Below are 18,192 nucleotides of genomic sequence, written 5' to 3' on the forward strand. Positions count from 1 at the left end.
TGCTGTAACCTGTGCCTCCATGGAAAGGGAGGCGCCAAGGATTACACCCAAACTCTTAACAGAAGGCAATGGCACTAATTGGGCCCCCGCAAGAGAAGGGAGTTGGTCCCTCATCCCCATGCCATCCCGACCCAGCCGGAGGACCTCTGTCTTTGAAGCATTTAGTTTCAATCGGCTCCCACAAAACCATCCAGCCACAGCTTTCAAACATCTGGTCAGTGTGTTCAGGGCCAAGTCGGTGTGGCCATCCATCAGCAGATAGAGCTGAGTGTTATCAGCATATTGGTGACAACCCAGCCCAAAGCTCTGGACAATCTGGGCAAGGGGGCGCATAAAGATGTTAAAAAGCATCGGGGAGAGAATTGCGTCCTGCTGCACTGCACACACCAAGGAGTGGCACAACGACATTTCCCTCCCTAGTGCCACCCTCTGTCCCCGACCAGAGATAAAAGAGCACAACCAGTTACGGGCTATGCCCTGTATCCCCACGTCTGCGAGGCGGTGGTCCAGAAGATCATGATCGACCATGTCAAAGGCTGCTGACAAATCTAAAAGGATCAGCAGTCCTGACCCGCCTCGATCCAGTTGTCTACGGAGATCATCTGCTAGGGCGACCAGAGCCGTCTCGGTCCCAAAATCAGGACTGAATCCGTTCTATTCGTTTGAAGAATACAGTACTTACACATTTTCACCTGTTGTAAGAAGTGTGATGAGAAACCCCAGCCTTCCTCTCAGTTCTTGCAGGGTGGACAAGAATTGTCATGGAAGTTGTGCAGCAATCCTCGCCCCTTCCTAGGTCCAATGTTGAGAAGAAGTCTAGGGTCTTGTCTGGCCTTGCACAGCTCAGTTACCTGTAGTACCTTTGGCCACACAGTAGCCAGATCACATGGGGCCTTTGCCTTATGTACACTTGTTTTTGCATTTCTGTCACACTCTACTTTGTACTCTTCGAATTTCTGTATATTACATCTTTCTGCTATTGGGAAAGCTGTCTGTTCCCACTACTGGGGAGGCATGACTGCAAACACACTGTAAACACATGCATGCAAAGTGTTGGTGCTTGGTCTTGGCACTTCCAATATTCTCAGTCTTTGTTCTTCTACTTCAGCCTTGTGGTCCAGCAGTTGTTTGACTACTTTCCTAATCCCCCTTTTATGTTGTTCCATGTCCCTTCAAAGGCTACTTCCTCTTTTTCAAGAAACTAGCCTTTTCTACACATCTTCTTTATGTAATTTTCTGTCCTCATCTTGCTTTTCAGTTTCTCCATTTCAGAAAGGTCCCCCCCCCCCTGTGCACCTTTTCGGTTGCTCCCATTCACAGACAAAAGGTTGGTCTCGCACATTCACAAAAGTACCAAGTGCACTATTTGGGTGAGCTTCAACTGTGCTCTCTCCGTACCAGCAGGCTTGATATGCGACTAGACTATCGTGTCTTTTTCATATCCGCTGATATTATGTTGGGTATTGTACATAATTTGAAATTTGTTTCATTGGGTTCAGCTGAATTCAGGGCCCATGTTTTATAGTATTTTGACTGAACTTGATTTGTTTCTGAAACTTGCCTTGAACATATGGGGAGATAATCAGATTAAACTCTGGAAAGTACTGGCTTGGTTTCAAATGTGGTGCCAGTTCATCGCTGCAACCGTGTTTGGCATCTTTTCTTATTTAGTGCTAGGATTTGTATTCATCGTAACTTAATTCTCCTTTCTATCGCCATTTAATTTTAAGTGATGATTTCCTGCCTATCTTTTCAATTTATGTAGCATTAATATAAATGATCTAACCAGATGTAATGGTTTCACATTTAATATTCAAACAGATATTGTACACTTCAAAGTTACTGCATAAATCTCTCCTTTAACACCATGCCATGCTTCTGAAGTGGTTAACATGACTCTTATTTGTGACCAAAGCAGATATTTTCCCCTTTTCTAGATCCAATTTTCAACTGATTTTCTTTGAGATGATTTTGCCAAGAATGCAGATAGATTGCTATTTTGTAATGATATTACTCCCTGTAAGTTATATTTAGGGCTCAGTCTTATACTGAAGATCTGTTTGCTGATAGGCTGTAGGGTTAGACAGAAGCCCTGGCCAACCAGCAGGATGCCTGATACACTGTTATCATGACAGGTACATTGGTGGAACACCTGTGATTGATAAGTGGAACCATCCTGTCATGTGGCATGTGAGGAGGAGGCAGCGGTGTAGCTAGCTGCTCGGGTGCCCGGTGCGGCACACACATCCTGCAGCCGGGGGCGAGGCGAGCTGCCCATGGGGGTGGGGTGCGCTGTGTGGAGCCTCTCCACCGCCTCCCCCTCAGCTGTGGGGCGGCTGAGGGAGAGGTGGTGGGGAGACACAAGCCCCACGCTGCCTTTTCAGGAGAGGTGCGTGGCTCGGGCACACTGCAGGCCCGGTGGTAAGTCGCAGCCCCCGCGGTGTGGTGCCCAGTGCCAGCCGCGTTTCTTTATGTTTCTTGACTGAACTAAAAAGTTCCATGAGCCCATTTTTTAATACAATATGGTTTTTTAAAAATCTCATAGTTTTGTCATTTTGTCACACACACCCCCCCCCAGTGATGACACACGGGACGGCCCGCTCCACCCCCTTCCTCCTGTCAGGATTCGTCCTACATGCATGTAGGACCTCAATAGAGACACATGCCGACTGGCATGTTCTCTCCCTCCTGATCGGTCGTTCGGGAGCTTCAAAAGCTTTCTCCAGCCCGAACATCACAGTGGCTGATACCAAGAGGCATCAGCATGCTTAAGGAACCGCAGAGTGTTAGCAGATTGAGTAACAGAATCAGCAACGCAGCATTTTGGCTAAACTACTTTATTTACATATAATACACCCAGAGCATTCTGACTCCGCTCCTTCCTCTTTCTCACCAGACAGCAAAGAGAAAGAACAAAGGACAATACAGTAGTCCCACATCACGGAACACAGTATTCCAAACATCCTGTCTCCATCACTTCCCACACTGTGGAATGAAAACATACACTGTCATGTGATAGAAAACAATCCCATGACTGCAAGCATGGAGCAATAATCCTAACACCTCCACCACTGGGAGGAGGTGCTCAGCCGCTGGCTGTTTTTCCTCTGAAATTACCTCTTTCAAACTGCCTTTCTCTTCACAGTGAGAAAAAACACAGGATTTTTTTCCTCTTGGGAAGGGAGGGGAAGCACATTGAATGGATGATTTTGAAAAGTAAAACGGATGTCATAGAGAGGACTAACTTACTCCACACTCGCCATTCCTCATCCTCATCCTAGCCTCAAGTAGCAATCAGAGAAAAGTTACACTGAAACTCTGAATAATGGGTTGTTCACATCAAATTTTCTGCATTTATCATGGCAGTAAGTGTTTAAACAAAACCAGTACAGTGGTACCTCAGGTTACAGACGCTTCAGGTTACAGACTCTGCTAACCCAGAAATATTGCTTCAGATTAAGAACTTTGCTTCAGGATGAGAACAGAAATTGTGCTCCAGTGGCGCAGCAGCAGTGGGAGGCCCCATTAGCTAAAGTGGTGCTTCAGGTTAAGAACAGTTTCAGGTTAAGAACGGACCTCCGGAACGAATTAAGTACTTAACCCGAGGTACCACTGTATTGTACTAGTGTATAAAACTACTTTTAGAGTTGCTCTTGGGGGGGGGGGCTATAAGCCATTTTATTTATAATGTTAAAGCTGCCATTATAAAAGTGAATTTAGAAATATCTTAATTGTTTTTTCATTGCTTCTCACTGTAGAGAGAGGGAGGACTTGCTAGAGTTTCATCAGAACGGCCAGAAACCAGCAGTTTAGAAATCAGCAGAAGCAAGGATTTGAAAACCTCCAAGACACCATCCATTCTGACTGTGGAGACAGAGCCTTTTCGTCCTACGTATAAAGGAGAAGTGAATGCTTTTTGTATACAGCTCTTTTGTATTGATGAGAAACATGAAACAAGGCAAGTACCGTAAATAATCTAGATATTTGATTTTAAATGGGAAAAAAATGAGCGTACAGTCATACCTCAGGTTGCAAAAGTGATCCGTGCGGGAGGCACATTCACAACCCGCAGCACCGGGTTACTTCCGGGTTCCAGCGCTTCTGCACATGCGCGAGCTTCGAAACCCAGAAGTAACCTGTTCCGGTACTTCCGGGTTCAGCGCAGACCGCAACCCGCAGCGTTCACAACCCGAGGTATGACTGTATATTTTATATTTTTGATTTCTTTAGTGTTTACTGACTTTTATTTATTTAAAATGTATAAGATTAAACTTCCCAATCAGTCAAACCAACCAACAAAAACCATGGTGTTTTAAATGGAATCCCAACCCGTAATCTGGCAGCTGCATTTTGAACCACTTGAAGTTTCCAGGTCATCTTCAAGGACAGCCCCTTAGGAATTGAGGTTGCCACCAGCCTGTCAGCACTTGAGTCGTCATTGAGGCAGAGGGAGCCGTTCTCTTCCTTGCCTGCCCCTACCCATGATCAAGTTCAAAGCACTAATAGCTATGAGGCGGTTCCTTCAGCTGTCTCTTCAAGTGTTCTGTCCCCTCCCAATGCCTATGCCTCTCCCTCAGCATCTCCATTTATCTCTGCATGATGAGAGATGCCTTAATTTCTTTCCCACGGAAGCTTCCTGCAGATGCTCATAGAGGTGGTCTGTTTGGTCACTATGAGAACAGAATGCAGGGCTAGGTGGGCCTTTGGTCTGATCTAGCAGTGCTCTTATGTTTTCAGAATTGGGATCATGGCCAGCAGCACAGTCTCACTCCAACTTGAATAAGGCTTATCATCATCTTGATGTATTGTTTTGTGTAGTTAAAGCTGCACTCAAAAAACCTCTTTAAGGTTGGAGAATGCTTTCTAGAGTAGGTAGGAATATTATAAAATAAATACTGCACAGTGGAAAAGTCAAGATTTTTGTAAAATTATTTGTTTTTATTTGCAGGTCATTAGATTTCATGAATTTTGTTTTCAACCTTTTCCCAGTAAGTATGTACATTTTTAAAGCCTTTGCTTTGCAATTAATGAATGAAAGCAGTTTACCAGACATTGTATTTGCTTGTATTGAGCCAACTTCCTTTTAGGGGAGCAGAGAAATGGCAGGATGATTTTAAGGACTATTGCAAGGATTTGCTAGTGCACATGTCAGAGGGATTGCAGTGCAAATCAGCAGAGAATAAATGAAATCGATCCTAGGATAACGGGTTTCAGACAGAGCCAAGGGGGTTAAAATGACATTTCCTCCTTCTCTTCCTACCCAGCTTAGCTTCCAGGCTTCCAGCTACTAAACTTCAAGGGATTTTTTTCTGGTCTCCAGCCCTTAAACCCTAACACCCATTTCCATTTCCTAAAAATTCTTTTGTGACTGCTATCTCCTAGGAGACCAGAGAATGTCTCTTATTACCTAAAGTATGCCTGTGCAGAGTCTGATACAGAGGCATTTTTGTGCATGCAAGAATTCCAAGCTTCTGTGGGGGGCTGCTATATTTATTTTTAAATATATATTCCACTTTTTTCCCCCACCCAATGCAACCAACAAAAATCCATAAATGCAATCAATTTTCATTTACAATATCACAGCTCTTGTGCTTGTAGAATAAAAATGGAAAATATACAAGTGGAGCAGGGTAACAATTTAATAGTTGAGGGTGAATAGTTTCAAGGTTTTGTGGCTCCTTTCAGCTACTTGCCCTTCCATATTTTAAAGCACAATACAAGGAGCATGTGGCTCTGGCTCCATCCAGCTGGACAGCACGTCCTCAATGCCCTCTTATACTCCTGTCTCCAGAGTCCTGCCAAAATCAAACACTGCAAAATAAGCCAATGGCCAGTCAGTTCCCCTGGGGAGGTGAGACTTACTACACTTGAGGTTCAGTTGGATTTTGGTGCTTACAGAGACAATAGCAGGACTTGAGGAGCTTCCCAAGGTCATGCAGGTGCTTTAGATTCCTGTCAGATTTCCTCTATAAGCCTCAGGCTCTCACAGGGCTGTTGGAAACCTTTAGACTCCCAACTCTCATCAGCCCCAGCCAGCATGGCCAATGGTCAGGGATGATGAGAATTGTAGTCCAGCAATATTTAGAGCAGGAATGGGGAATCTTTTCAGCTCGGCAGGCCAAATCCTTATTTCCCCCATCACTGGCAGACCACTGAAACACAGATGGGGTTGCTCACCTACATCACCAAGACATCAGGTAACAATTTTTTTCTTCCCCCATGTTTTTCCAGTTTCCCCAGGCCATGCTGCAAAGGAGAATCCAAGCAAGGGGGTTCGTTGATACTGCCTCCAAGCTCTGCTTTCAGCACAGATTGACTAGACTCCAGAGTTCCCAGTTGGAAATTCCTGAGTGTAGCCAAACCCACTGGGGCTTGAAGTCATTGCCAATCAGCCTCACAGGCCAGAGGTTCCCACCCCACTCATCTAGAGAGCCACCGGTTCACCACCACTTTTTAAAATCATCTTTTCTCATTTCCTAATAAAATAAATGGAAGTCATATTATCAATTTTTTAAAACAAAACCAGATTCAACATTGTGTAACGGAAATAAAGAATGTAACTTGGATGCTTCCTGCTTCCACATTTTGAATATACCATAGAATTCCAGACACAAGATTAGTGGCAATACAATATGCCTGAATGGCTTGGTGCCCAAATAGTTAGATAAAATACAGAAACACTAACAGCCGAAAACCTCTGTGGCTAGTTACATATTCAGTTACAGATTCTGTGTTCAAGAACAGGTCATAATTGTGGAAAGTAAAAATGAAAAGTATGTAGAAAGCATCTCTATTTACTGTGGACTGAAATATTTTTTTTCAAATTCAGCCTTTTCCAAACGGACAGTTTTTTACTATTTCATAAATTGCCTGGTAATTACTAAGGACTATATGTATCACAAAATATTATATTTGTATAAATACACTTAATCTCTGTGGAAAACATGTTCTCATCAGGCTAATGTAATAATAAATAATAATATGTTTTTATTTATACCCTGCCCTTCCCGGTTCAGGAAAACCAGGCTCAAGGTGGCTAACAACACATTTAAAACACTTAATTGATGCTACAAAAAAAAAAGCATAAAATACGGTATAAAGCGTAAATAACAATAAAATCAATTTAGGGGGGAAATCCATCCAATAAACATTAGATGATCACCAGGGCTACCTGGCTAAATCAGTCCCACTTGGGCCAGCGAGGAGACCAGGGGAGAACCAGCTGTGGGATCCCAGGGCGGGCAATCTTCACAAAAAGGGGAGGGGGAAGGAAGGAAGGGGAATAAAAGATCAGGCCAGGTTCAAATTGAAAGCCAGGCAGAATAGCTCTGTCTTACAGGCCCTGCAGAAGGAAGTTAAATCCTGCAGGGCCCTGGTTTCATTGGACAGAGCATTCCACCAGGTGAGAGCCATCACTGAGAAGGCCCTGGCTCTGGTAGAGGATAATGTAGTATGATGTTCTCCCGAGCAAGCCCCATTGAAATGAATAGGAATTGTGCAAGAGCACAGCCAAGAGCATCATGCATCTTAGTGGGGTTTGCCCGGGAGAATTTCACAGTGAATTGAGCTCTGTAGAGAATAAGGGATTAAGCAGATATTTCATTCCATTTCACTTTTAATTTGTATACTGCCTTTCTATATTACTATACACAAGATGGTTATGGAACTGTGACTGCTTTCCCGCAGTTACTATTACACTTCTTGTGATTTTATGAAAATTAGGTGAATATATAAATCACATTGAGTCCTTTTTTCATGCATTATGGCTTGGATCCAGAGAACTGCTTGTGCAGCAGGATTCCTCCTGCTACCCCTCCCCACGGCAGTTTCCTGCAGCACATCCCATCCCATTCTGGAGGGTCCTTCAAGAGCCTGAGCAAAAAGGAGGAGTTGCAACCCTGCTTCTTTTGATCCCATTCTATATGTTGCATATAATATTGTCTTTCCCTATGTGCATTTCCTTAAACAGCTTACATTTTTTTTCAGTTTTTGTGGCCTATTGTAGTCTATTATTTCTTTCAGGACAAAGACTTCTGCATTATCTCGGTTCCACATATGGTGCCTGAATTTTATCTGATCCAGAATTTTGTCCGGGTTATACCCTTTAGCAGCTGTACACTGGATCAAGAGCTCTATGTGTTTCACCGTTCAGGATTACTCAAGTTAGTGGCACATTTTGCTACTACAGAAGATTTTGTGGTATTGCTTGTATATGAGTTGTTGTCACACCATTTTAATTTTACTCCATCAGTTTATTTCTTTTTATAGTCTTTGCTAATCAGTTGCTTTGTTTGTGGGAAACAAATTATCTATAAAAAGTTCTATTGCTAGGGTCTGTATAATTTAAAGGGGTTTCTTAAAGGATTTTAATATTTATTCTGTGGCAAAAGAGTTGGGTACTTTAAGCAAGATAAGCATTTACTGGTAAATGAAAAGACAAAAGTGAAAGCATTATAGGCAAGAGTTGGATTGAATATAAAGAACTAGCCCACCTAGTTCTTGTATAAAGATACCCAAGTTAAATAGTAGAGTTTCTGGATAAGATGTGAATGTGAGCTGAAAACTAACCAGTAATGGAAAAATTCTGAGTAACATAAAAGCCAGTGTCAAGCCCTTAATAATTCCTTCCTGATGAGGAAGTAAAACAAAGATCAATGTGATGTTTTTGTACAGTGAGGTTTTAAAAGACATATGAATAAAAAGTGAGTTGCTGAAAATGGATGAAAAGCAAAGCCCACTGAAGGAAGTCTAGAGAGACAGAGAGAGGACTTGTGAAAGTGCAAAGTCAGAGAGATAAAGGGAATGGCTCTAAACGAAATACTGATTAGCAAAGCTTTTGACAAGGAAAAGTCCTCACACAGAATTTAGAGGAAGGCAAATTCAACTCTAGGCCTGCTACTTAACAAGAAGGGATGAAAAATAATACATAACAGGGTGTAGGCTGAAATGCTTAATGGATAAAGGTAAAGGTACCCCCTGCCCTTACGGGCCAGTCTTGACAGACTCTAGGGTTGTGCGCTCATCTCACTCTAGAGGCCGGGAGCCAGTGCTGTCCGCAGACACTTCCGGGTCACATGGCCAGCGTGACAAGCTGCATCTGGCGAGCCAGCGCAGCACACAGAACGCCGTTTACCTTCCCGCTGGTAAGCGGTCCCTATTTATCTACTTGCACCCAAGGGTGCTTTCGAACTGCTAGGTTGGCAGGCGCTGGGACCGAGCAGCGGGCGCGCACCCCGCCGCAGGGGATTCGAACCACCGACCATACGATCGGCAAGTCCTAGGCACTGAGGTTTTACCCACAGCGCCACCCGCGTCCCCGCTTAATGGATACTTCTCTTCAATTTTGACAGCAAATAATAATAATAATGTCAAATGAATTGGGCTTCTAGAATGAGTTGATTCCTTACTGAGGGCAAAATAAACATAAAGAAGCTAAATATATCTTTTCTCTTAGTCTTTGATTCTCATAATGGGTCAGCTTTTTATGTAGATACCAATTTTTCAGGTATTGTTCTACCCATTTTCAGCTGCTTATTACTAACTGCATGTACAGAAACTCGCTGTATTTTGTGAATATATACTGGGGAGGTAGAAATAGTCAGTTTTTGACATCCAGAAAAATAGGAGGAAAGTATCAAAAGATGTCATAAAATGTATCCTGTACTATATTAAATGGGGACGCGGGTGGTGCTCTGGGTAAAAGCCTCAGCGCCTAGGGCTTGCCGATCGAAAGCTCGGCGGTTCGAATGCCCGCGGCGGGGTGCGCTCCCGTTGCTCGGTCCCAGCGCCTGCCCACCTAGCAGTTCGAAAGCACCTCTGGGTGCAAGTAGATAAATAGGGACCGCTTACTAGCGGGAAGGTAAACGGCGTTTCCATGTGCTGCGCTGGCTCGCCAGAGCAGCAATGTCACACTGGCCACGTGACCCGGAAGTGTCTCCGGACAGCGCTGGCCCCCGGCCTCTTAAGTGAGATGGGTGCACAACCCTAGAGTCTGTCAAGACTGGCCCGTACGGGCAGGGGTACCTTTACCTTTACTATATTAATAATAGAAAAATTCTGATTTATAAAAAATTCCCATGTTTCAAACTTACTGCTCTTTCCAACTCAGCAGCGTTTCTCACATACAACCTCTACTCTGTGGAAAGTTTGCAAAAGGAAAATAGCATTGAAAAATAGTAGCAACCTCAAAATATGCTCAATAACTTTCCCACAGTAGTTCTTTTATGGTGCTTGTCAGGGGTTCAGGAGCAGAGGCACAGGAAAGGGAGGAAATGGAGAGCGAGGAGGAGGAGTCCGAAGGAAATGTCAGCGATGACAGCGGTCCGAGGTCTCTGAGTCTTTCCAGCGAATCGGAAGATTCACAGAAAGGGGCTCCCATGGTCAGGGCAAGGGGGGTGCCTAGGGGGACACCCCAGGAAGAAGGGACCAGAGGGGACTCAGAGAGCAGCAGTTGGAAATCCGGACCAGCGTCCACACCAGAGTGCAGTAGGGGGGAGGAGTCCCAGGCATCGGGATCAGGCGGCGCGCTGCCAGCGGGAGGACATGAGGCAGGATTGGCCACGCCTCCATCGGGGAGCGAGGAAACGGTCGAGAGGAAGGTTGAAGGCTGGGCGCGCGCGCCAAGTTCAAATGTACAGGAGGGCGGCACAGTTGACAGCCCGGATAGGGAGCCAGGTCCCAAAGCCCGCCGAAAAGAGCGGGAGGAGTCAGGGGGGTCTACGTCTGCGTCGGAAGAATCCAGGAAGGAAGGAACCCCGGGGGGTAGCAGGACCCAGAGGAGAAAGGAGAGACGGAAGAGGTGGAGTAAGGCTAGAGTCTTAAACTGGTGTACAGGGGGCGGAGATTCAGATGGAGCTTCGCCGGTCTAAACCCTAGACGTAGAGCTGGGGCGCTCCGGCTTGAAAATGGAAACTGTACTTCAATAAAGACTTTTGTACATTACTACCGGCTAGCGTTGGTCCTCTGTGAGCTGGGACCTGGAGCCAGCTCTGACAGTGCTGTTTTGATGTTTTTGTGGACTAGTAGAGTTCTTGCCTCTTTAGGCAAGGAAACAACCGCAGACGTAATGATGCATGTACTACTGGTTTTTTACTTATTATTTTGCCAAACATTCTATCTGTGTTAACCTCTGATGGCTCAGTCATTTGATGGGCAAGGATCAACAAGTGGTAAAATGAATGTGTGCCAACTCAGTCTAGATGACGCCCTGTTGTATAAATAATAATGGAGTCTACAGAATGTGCTCTGCTGCTTGTCAATGAAAGGTTAGTGGTTTATCCAGACATAAGCAGGTACCTAGGAGCATACCTACTACAAATCTTTGAGCACTAGATTTTAGGGAAATATGATTTGTAATGAGTACAGTTGATCAAAATATGCAATTTTATTTAGCTACTTTTCGCTGTTCTTGAATGGAGCAGCCAAGCATCCATTAGCTCAGCCAGTGGTATGCTCTCTTTGGGTGAGATGGCCACGTGGTACTTGTAAGAGTGGGTGAATATTTAACAAAGTTATTGGACCTTGTGCTGATCTGGAAGGTTTTTGAATTAGAGGCTCCATCTTTGAACACTGATATCTAATATGCGCGTATGTTTCATGAGAGAAACATAACGGTTACATTTAAAATGGAAAGTATTAATCCAGAATTGGTTCATAATGCTTGGCATGTTCACAAATACCCAGTACTTTTCAGAGCAAGTGGAGAGATGCTGATACATTCATACACCAAAATTCAGCTCCCAGAATGCTTTGAGAGAAGCCATGCCAGTTACTGATCTCAAATTGATTTATGTTTGTTTATATGTACACTGTGAGGTGTAAGAATATTGAATCTAACTTCAGCTTTTTGTCTAGTAGAGAAGCAACTCAAACCAGCATTAAAGGGTTTTCATAGAATCATAGAGTTGGAAGAGACCACAAGGGCCATCGAGTCCAACCCCCCAAGTTTTAAGTGACTTGATGTCACTGCAGTGTGATAATGCAGTATCAAAACCAAAATTTTCCTGGTCATAGTCACATTTGGGTATTTAAGCCTGGAATCTGAGACAATTTGTAGATGCCATTGTTTGCTGCATATACAGGATTTGGGTTTATTTCTCTAACAGGTCCTTTATTGTAAGACCAGCAAGAACCAGTGATGTCGCCGGTGTTGAATTACTCATCCAAACTTTGAAATTGAACAAAAGTATATTGGATGACCTAAATGGGTACATATTGGCACGAAGAGATCCAGTAAGTTGTTACACTGCATTATATTGCTTCTGTTTGAACTTTATTGTGAGAGTGTTCAAATAGGAATCTACTCATTTGTGTATGCTAAACTGGCAGTCTTCAAAATTGCTGCTATACTAAACCAGTGTACAGAAGACACCTTTCTGGTGCAAAAAGTAAAATGCCCTTTGGGCCTTTTATATTATTATACTCCATGTCAGAGTGTACTGTGTGGGAGGGGAGCTGAGATGAGATGGGTGTTTAAATAAAGAACATTAATTAAAGTATTAGAGTAGAAGAATGTACACCAAATCTTTTGCTTTGTTTTTCAGGATGGAACACCAATTCAAGCATTTGTAGCAGAAGTTTTGCATCAAATTGTTGGAATATCAGTTATTAGAAATGAAACGGTATATATTCTTATATACAGATTTTTTCCTTTTTGATGGGAGGATTTAGAACACTAAATTAATGTTAAATGTTCTCAAAGTCAGGAATGTTTTTATTCAGATAAACATTTTGAACATTCGCTTCCTTCCACAGCTAATGTGTGATGTGTGAATAATGTTTGAACAATCCTTAGTTAAAGGAGAAAAGAAAAACAGGATTGCTGGAGGAGAAAATTTTGTATATCCCAGCAATATACAGTTTTTCTCATCCGCAATCTTGTTCTTCTTTAAAACAAAACGAGGCACTAAATTCAGAATAATATTTACCATACAAATGCAATTTGTATGTTTTTGTCCCTTTTTTTCTTGAAAAACAGAGATTCAAGATGATTTATTCTGTCTTTAAACAGAAGAAATAGTTTTAAAATGAATTATTATTTGCTCCCTTTTGCTATTTTACAAAGATAAGGAAGTTTTATAAAGGCAGGCAGGCTCCATCTAAGAAACTGAGTGACCTTGCCAGCAATTCCTTGTTAAATTTCTCATTTTAATATGGTAGAAAACCATATGACTTTAACTCTGGATGATATGGAATGCAATATCTTTAAAGGTATATTAATTGCTTCCAACAGTTAGGGGTTTCCTGTAATTTGGTAATGAGGATCAATCCACAGTTTCTAGTAAGCCAATAACTGGTCTTTTTAAATACAGTTGTAAATAAAAGCAATACTATGTTGTTTTTTAAATAAAAAACCCCACCTCTACCAATATGCTTAATTTTTAATAGTTGTCCATATGGTCTTGGTTTTAGGTCACAAAACAGCCAGACATTTTAAATATAGTGTGCAAATAAATGCAATACTGTTTTTAAAAGCTACTGTTTCATTTTTAAAAGCTACCTATATGGTCTCATTTTACAGTACAATCAACTGGGAAATGATCTGCACAAATCCCACTGACATGGAACTTGTGCAGGAGAGTTTCCTGGTGTATAGTTACTTCCTTGGTGGTAGCGATCTCTCTTTCTTGAAAGAAAAACGAATACAAATATTTGCATTATAGCTGTTCCAAAACAGAAGCACAGCTCTTTCCTTAATCAGTATATTGAATTCATGTTTTCCAGGATATAGAATATATTCGCTCACACTACAACATTGAAGACTTTATTTATTTCAGTCATCACCAGCAGGAAGAGCATGGTCACCTTTACCATTTTGCACTGAATCCAATCTTTCATCACTATGCAAAACATTTTATGAAGGAGATGCTTCGACTAGCCTACAAATCTTGTCTCTATTACCCTATTTATCCTCAGCCTGAAGATGGCAAGGTAAACTATAATCATTTAGTCAAGAAGTAGATTGATTTTATATATGTAAATGTTGCTGATTGGTTTTTAATTTTATTTACTCTTTCCCTTGGGTGTATGTAGAATTTGCCAACAAAAATGTACACCTACGTGTAACAATTGGAAACCATTTCTAACTTACATAGTTAGAAATACCGTAAATACAACCAATAGAGATTCCCAGGGCTCACACAGAAGGATATATTATGATAATTAATTACTAATTACTAATTATTGATATTATATATTATATGTATTGTGTATAGTCGCATCTGTTTGTCTTTTAAAATCCACAGAAGTGTGCTTTCTATGTAGAATCCTAGAGTTAGAAGAGAGTCAGTTGGTTGTCTCAACTTATTTCCATCAGCAAGAGCTACATTGTGAACTTTCTTGAAAACCTCCAGGAAAGAAAATTCTTCATGCAGTTCCTTTTTAAATAGTTAATTCTAGGGCCTAACCTTACTTTTATCCAATGAGCTTCTGGGTCACATTCCTTTTAGTGTGCATAGGACAAGCTTTTTCTTTAGGATACTTCATTTCAAAATGGCTCAATAGTAAAGCCTAAAAAAGAATAAATAGCTTTTTCTACATCGTTTTCATTATTGATATTTACTTGCTTAAAATAATGGTATCGACGGGGTTACGATGAGGTTACCTGAGGAATTCAGCTTGCTTTAGCCAGAGCTGTAGTCACATTGATAGCCATTTTAGAGAAATTCCCTATAAAATAAGGGTGCAAACCTGCCACCTACACATCATGCTTTATTTTTAAACCTTTACATCCAAGTTTCCATACTTGGACATAAATTTGAGGGATAAAAATATAAGGATCTCAGATTTCAGTATGTTCTGCACACACTATACCTTTTAACACACATTCTTTCCCTCAAAGAATTCTGGGTACTGTAGTTTACCCTTCACAGAGTTACAATTCCCAACAACCCTTAACAGACTATAGTGCCCAGAATTCTTTGGAGGGGGGGAAGTGCTTTAAAGGAATAGTGTGGATGCAGCCTTACTCCCTCATCTCATACTGAATGCTCAGCTCTTCACAGAGGACTCTCAAAGGACTTCCTTCAAATACATGACCCCGCACCCTCTCTCATTTTGATATTCATTAGCAATAGGAACCAAAAGGTCATAAGCTTTGGTAGGTCAGCCTCAAATGTTTGAAGATGGACTGATTTTGAACAAGGGCTCAAGAAAATGTCCTTTGTACAAAAAAAGACAGTGTAAACTCTGAAGGAATGGGCCTTGATCCAAAGAAATACCTCTGCACATGCTCCCCATGCTCCATTGCCTCTTTTAAGCTCTGGAAAATGACTCCCCTAGTCCCTGGAAGCACCTTTTCAAGGGATGCCAGGAGAAGGGAGAGCAGGACAAGTCTCAGGGCATACATGGAATGTTGCACATGGCTCTTTGGATCACAGTACCAAGTGCTCTTGCTGTTCGTAGCCCTTTTTAAGATCTCAATTTCAGATGAGCAAGTTACGTTTTATGACCTGAAATATTACCGCTACCCTTATTCAGGCATTCAAGCCCTCACACAATTAGAAATACACGAGGCATGAGTAGGATCATGCTTGCAGGCCCCGTCCCCTCTCTTGCATCCCTGTTGCCTGGCTCTGCCACCATCCACATAGCAGAGAAAAAGAACTGAACTGGGCAGCCTGTTGATTTGGAACCCTGGTCACATGGGGGAAGCTTATGCATGTAAAGAAGACTCCTTGCTTCAGAACCTTGTCTGATGTGTGTGTGTGCAGCCCGAGAAGTTGGCCCTCCTTTCCCCTTCCATAATTCTAATTGCTTATGGGATTGAATGAATGCCTGAATATAACTACCCTATATGCAGCTGAAATGGGGGGGGGGGGGGGGAATTATGCAGGAAAGAAGCATTAGAAATACTTGGTTCTCTTCTACACTGAAGAAAATTAAGTTTTTTTATGGGATGTCATTTCTGTTTAAACAGCAGGTTCCGGACTTTTTTTTTAATGTGACAGACTTTTGGAAACTTTTTTGTTTTTTGCATTTCCTGTTGCTCCCCAACTGTTGTTTAAATGCAGATTATAACTAAACTTGCAGTAAGGTAAATGTATTTTTAATCATTTTCTGTATTTATGGAAGGATGGAGATTTTTTCCTTCATGTTTATGCTATTTCATTAACGTTTGTATTTGAATGAAAATGACTTTTTACTTCATGTGCATTTTCTATGTGCATGTTTAACTCCTCCTTTGCCAAACAACCAGAGGTGAACAGTAAGCATGTAACGTCCTTAATGAGCATGGATGAAGATGATTCATGATTGCACTGAAGGAATATATTCCTGTGGGGAAACTACTTGTGCTACAAAATCCCATAAACCAAACCACTTGTTTATCTGTCGTTCCCACTGAGATAGTAATATAATTACTCTCATAATTATCTTCATTAGTGTCAGGAATTAGCTGCAATCCATTCCTCTGCTCTGAGAGTGTTTATTTATTTTTTGGTGATATTTCTCCTGGATTTAATCAAGAGGATAAAGGATTCTTAAATTCACAAAGCACCGCTACAGACATCTGTGATGCACTTTTATGACATTATCTGCGCTAAAATATAGCTTGTTGTCCTTCAGTTCCAGAATCCCTGTGCCCATTCCCTGACATCTGCCCTTCATTACATGGTTCCCGTGCGACCAAGACGACAGATTGTCTATCCTCTGAAAAAACTTGGCATAAATGCTCCAGCAAAAGAGGTCTCAAAGGATCAGGTGGGTAACAGAAGCAGCAGTAAGCAAAAGGCATAGCTCCAACTAAATGTAGGATTTGGCAGATGGGATGACATTACTGTCTTAATGTTGGTGTGCTGCTTCTTAATTATCTTGAACCTGATGTTCATGCCCTTACTTTGTCGTGCTCTGCTATCTTTTTTTAGCATGTATTTCAAACAGAGAATTGCAGCTAGCAGCCTTTAAATTATTCAGAATGTTGATAATAATAATTTAAGTATTTAAAATGGTCAGATTCACAGAATGGATATTCTATCAGACTATTTTATTCTGCAGTTTGATCCTTCCCAGAAAAACAAAGTCATGGGCTTGTAATTCCTTCTATAGCTTCCCCCTCGTCAAAAAGGCCATTTGCACTAGTGAAAAAAGCAGTATCTGACTGTGGTCATAAAAAGAGCTCTGCTGAACCATAGCAGCAAAGTTTCATCTAGCCCAGCTTTGTTTCCTTTCGGTGGCCAAAAACAGATGCCTCTTGGAGCCCACAGCCTCTCTCGCTGTCAGCTCCCAGCAACTCAATGCTTTACCACCTCTGAGTTTGCTGTATCACCATTTATTTATTTATTTATTTAGCTATGTATCTGCAGTCAGCACTTTAAATAAAAATATACCAATGCTGATTTTGAAAGAAGAGAAAATTCATGTTGAAAATTATGGCAAATAGCTGGCCTATCCTCCATGAATTTGTCTAATCCCTTTTTAATCATGTCCCCAGCCCCAGCAAGGGAGACGTGGTGTGTGCATTGAGGATGGTGTTGGATGCAGTAGGTGTGCCATCTGTTGCTGCGCATGTAGATCATTAAATCAGAGTCTCTTCATGTGGCTGTTGGACATGGGGGATTTTGCGCCCCCACAGTTGCCCCTTGCACATCTAAGCGTGGAAACCTATTCCTGCACACAGATTCACCTTTCTCTGGTTGGGGGACATAAAATGGACCCACATTTACAACTGCATTCAGCAATATTCTTTACATTTTTCTCAGTGTATTTTTTAGTTTCTTAGCTGTTTATTTATATTTCATAAAATCATGTACACTGCTTGATTGTAAAAAAACAAATGCACACAAAGCAGTTTACAGAAATAGTGTACTGATGCTAATTGGACATGCAGAATTTTTTAAAACAAGGAAAATGGATTGTGTATCTGTTCATTCCCATGTTTAAGTAACAAAGGAAGAAATATGCCAAGATACCTCTTTGTTGGTGCTAAGTCATCTACTTGCATATCACCTAGAAAAAGATATATAAAGGTTTTTGTATTGGTTTTATGATGAATGTTACTTTTCTGACACAAAGAACTTAAAGCACAGTTCAATTTTTCCATTTCATGTTTGCTTAATAGATTTTTGGCTTCACAAATCTCAAGTAGCTAAAATGTTTCAAACTGTGCCTCAACCGTATAGATTGTGGTTTTGAATTCCCCCTATATTTCTAGGAACTTTTTCTCTACTTCTTTACTTTCTGCTAGTATTCTATGAT

General features: G+C 41.7%; 1 protein-coding gene across 7 annotated transcripts in view; it reads left to right on the forward strand.

Annotated features, from left to right (window-relative positions):
• The window catches only part of CFAP61 (cilia and flagella associated protein 61), a 119,990-nt gene that overhangs the window by 25,964 nt on the left and 75,834 nt on the right, over window positions 1-18,192 (forward strand). For all 7 annotated transcript variants that reach the window (XR_014513125.1, XM_083448551.1, XM_083448550.1 and 4 more), the window contains 7 exons: window positions 3,759-3,958; window positions 4,949-4,988; window positions 8,023-8,162; window positions 12,105-12,231; window positions 12,543-12,620; window positions 13,723-13,929; window positions 16,564-16,698. Coding sequence is in view for 6 of the 7 variants with exons in the window: in XM_083448551.1 (XP_083304677.1) it covers window positions 3,759-3,958; window positions 4,949-4,988; window positions 8,023-8,162; window positions 12,105-12,231; window positions 12,543-12,620; window positions 13,723-13,929; window positions 16,564-16,698 (927 nt within the window). In the remaining variant the exon portion in view is untranslated. The remainder of the gene's footprint in view (window positions 1-3,758; window positions 3,959-4,948; window positions 4,989-8,022; window positions 8,163-12,104; window positions 12,232-12,542; window positions 12,621-13,722; window positions 13,930-16,563; window positions 16,699-18,192) is intronic.

Source organism: Podarcis tiliguerta, assembly GCF_965153285.1.
Source record: "Podarcis tiliguerta genome assembly, chromosome: 7".
Lineage (NCBI taxonomy): Eukaryota > Metazoa > Chordata > Lepidosauria > Squamata > Lacertidae > Podarcis > Podarcis tiliguerta.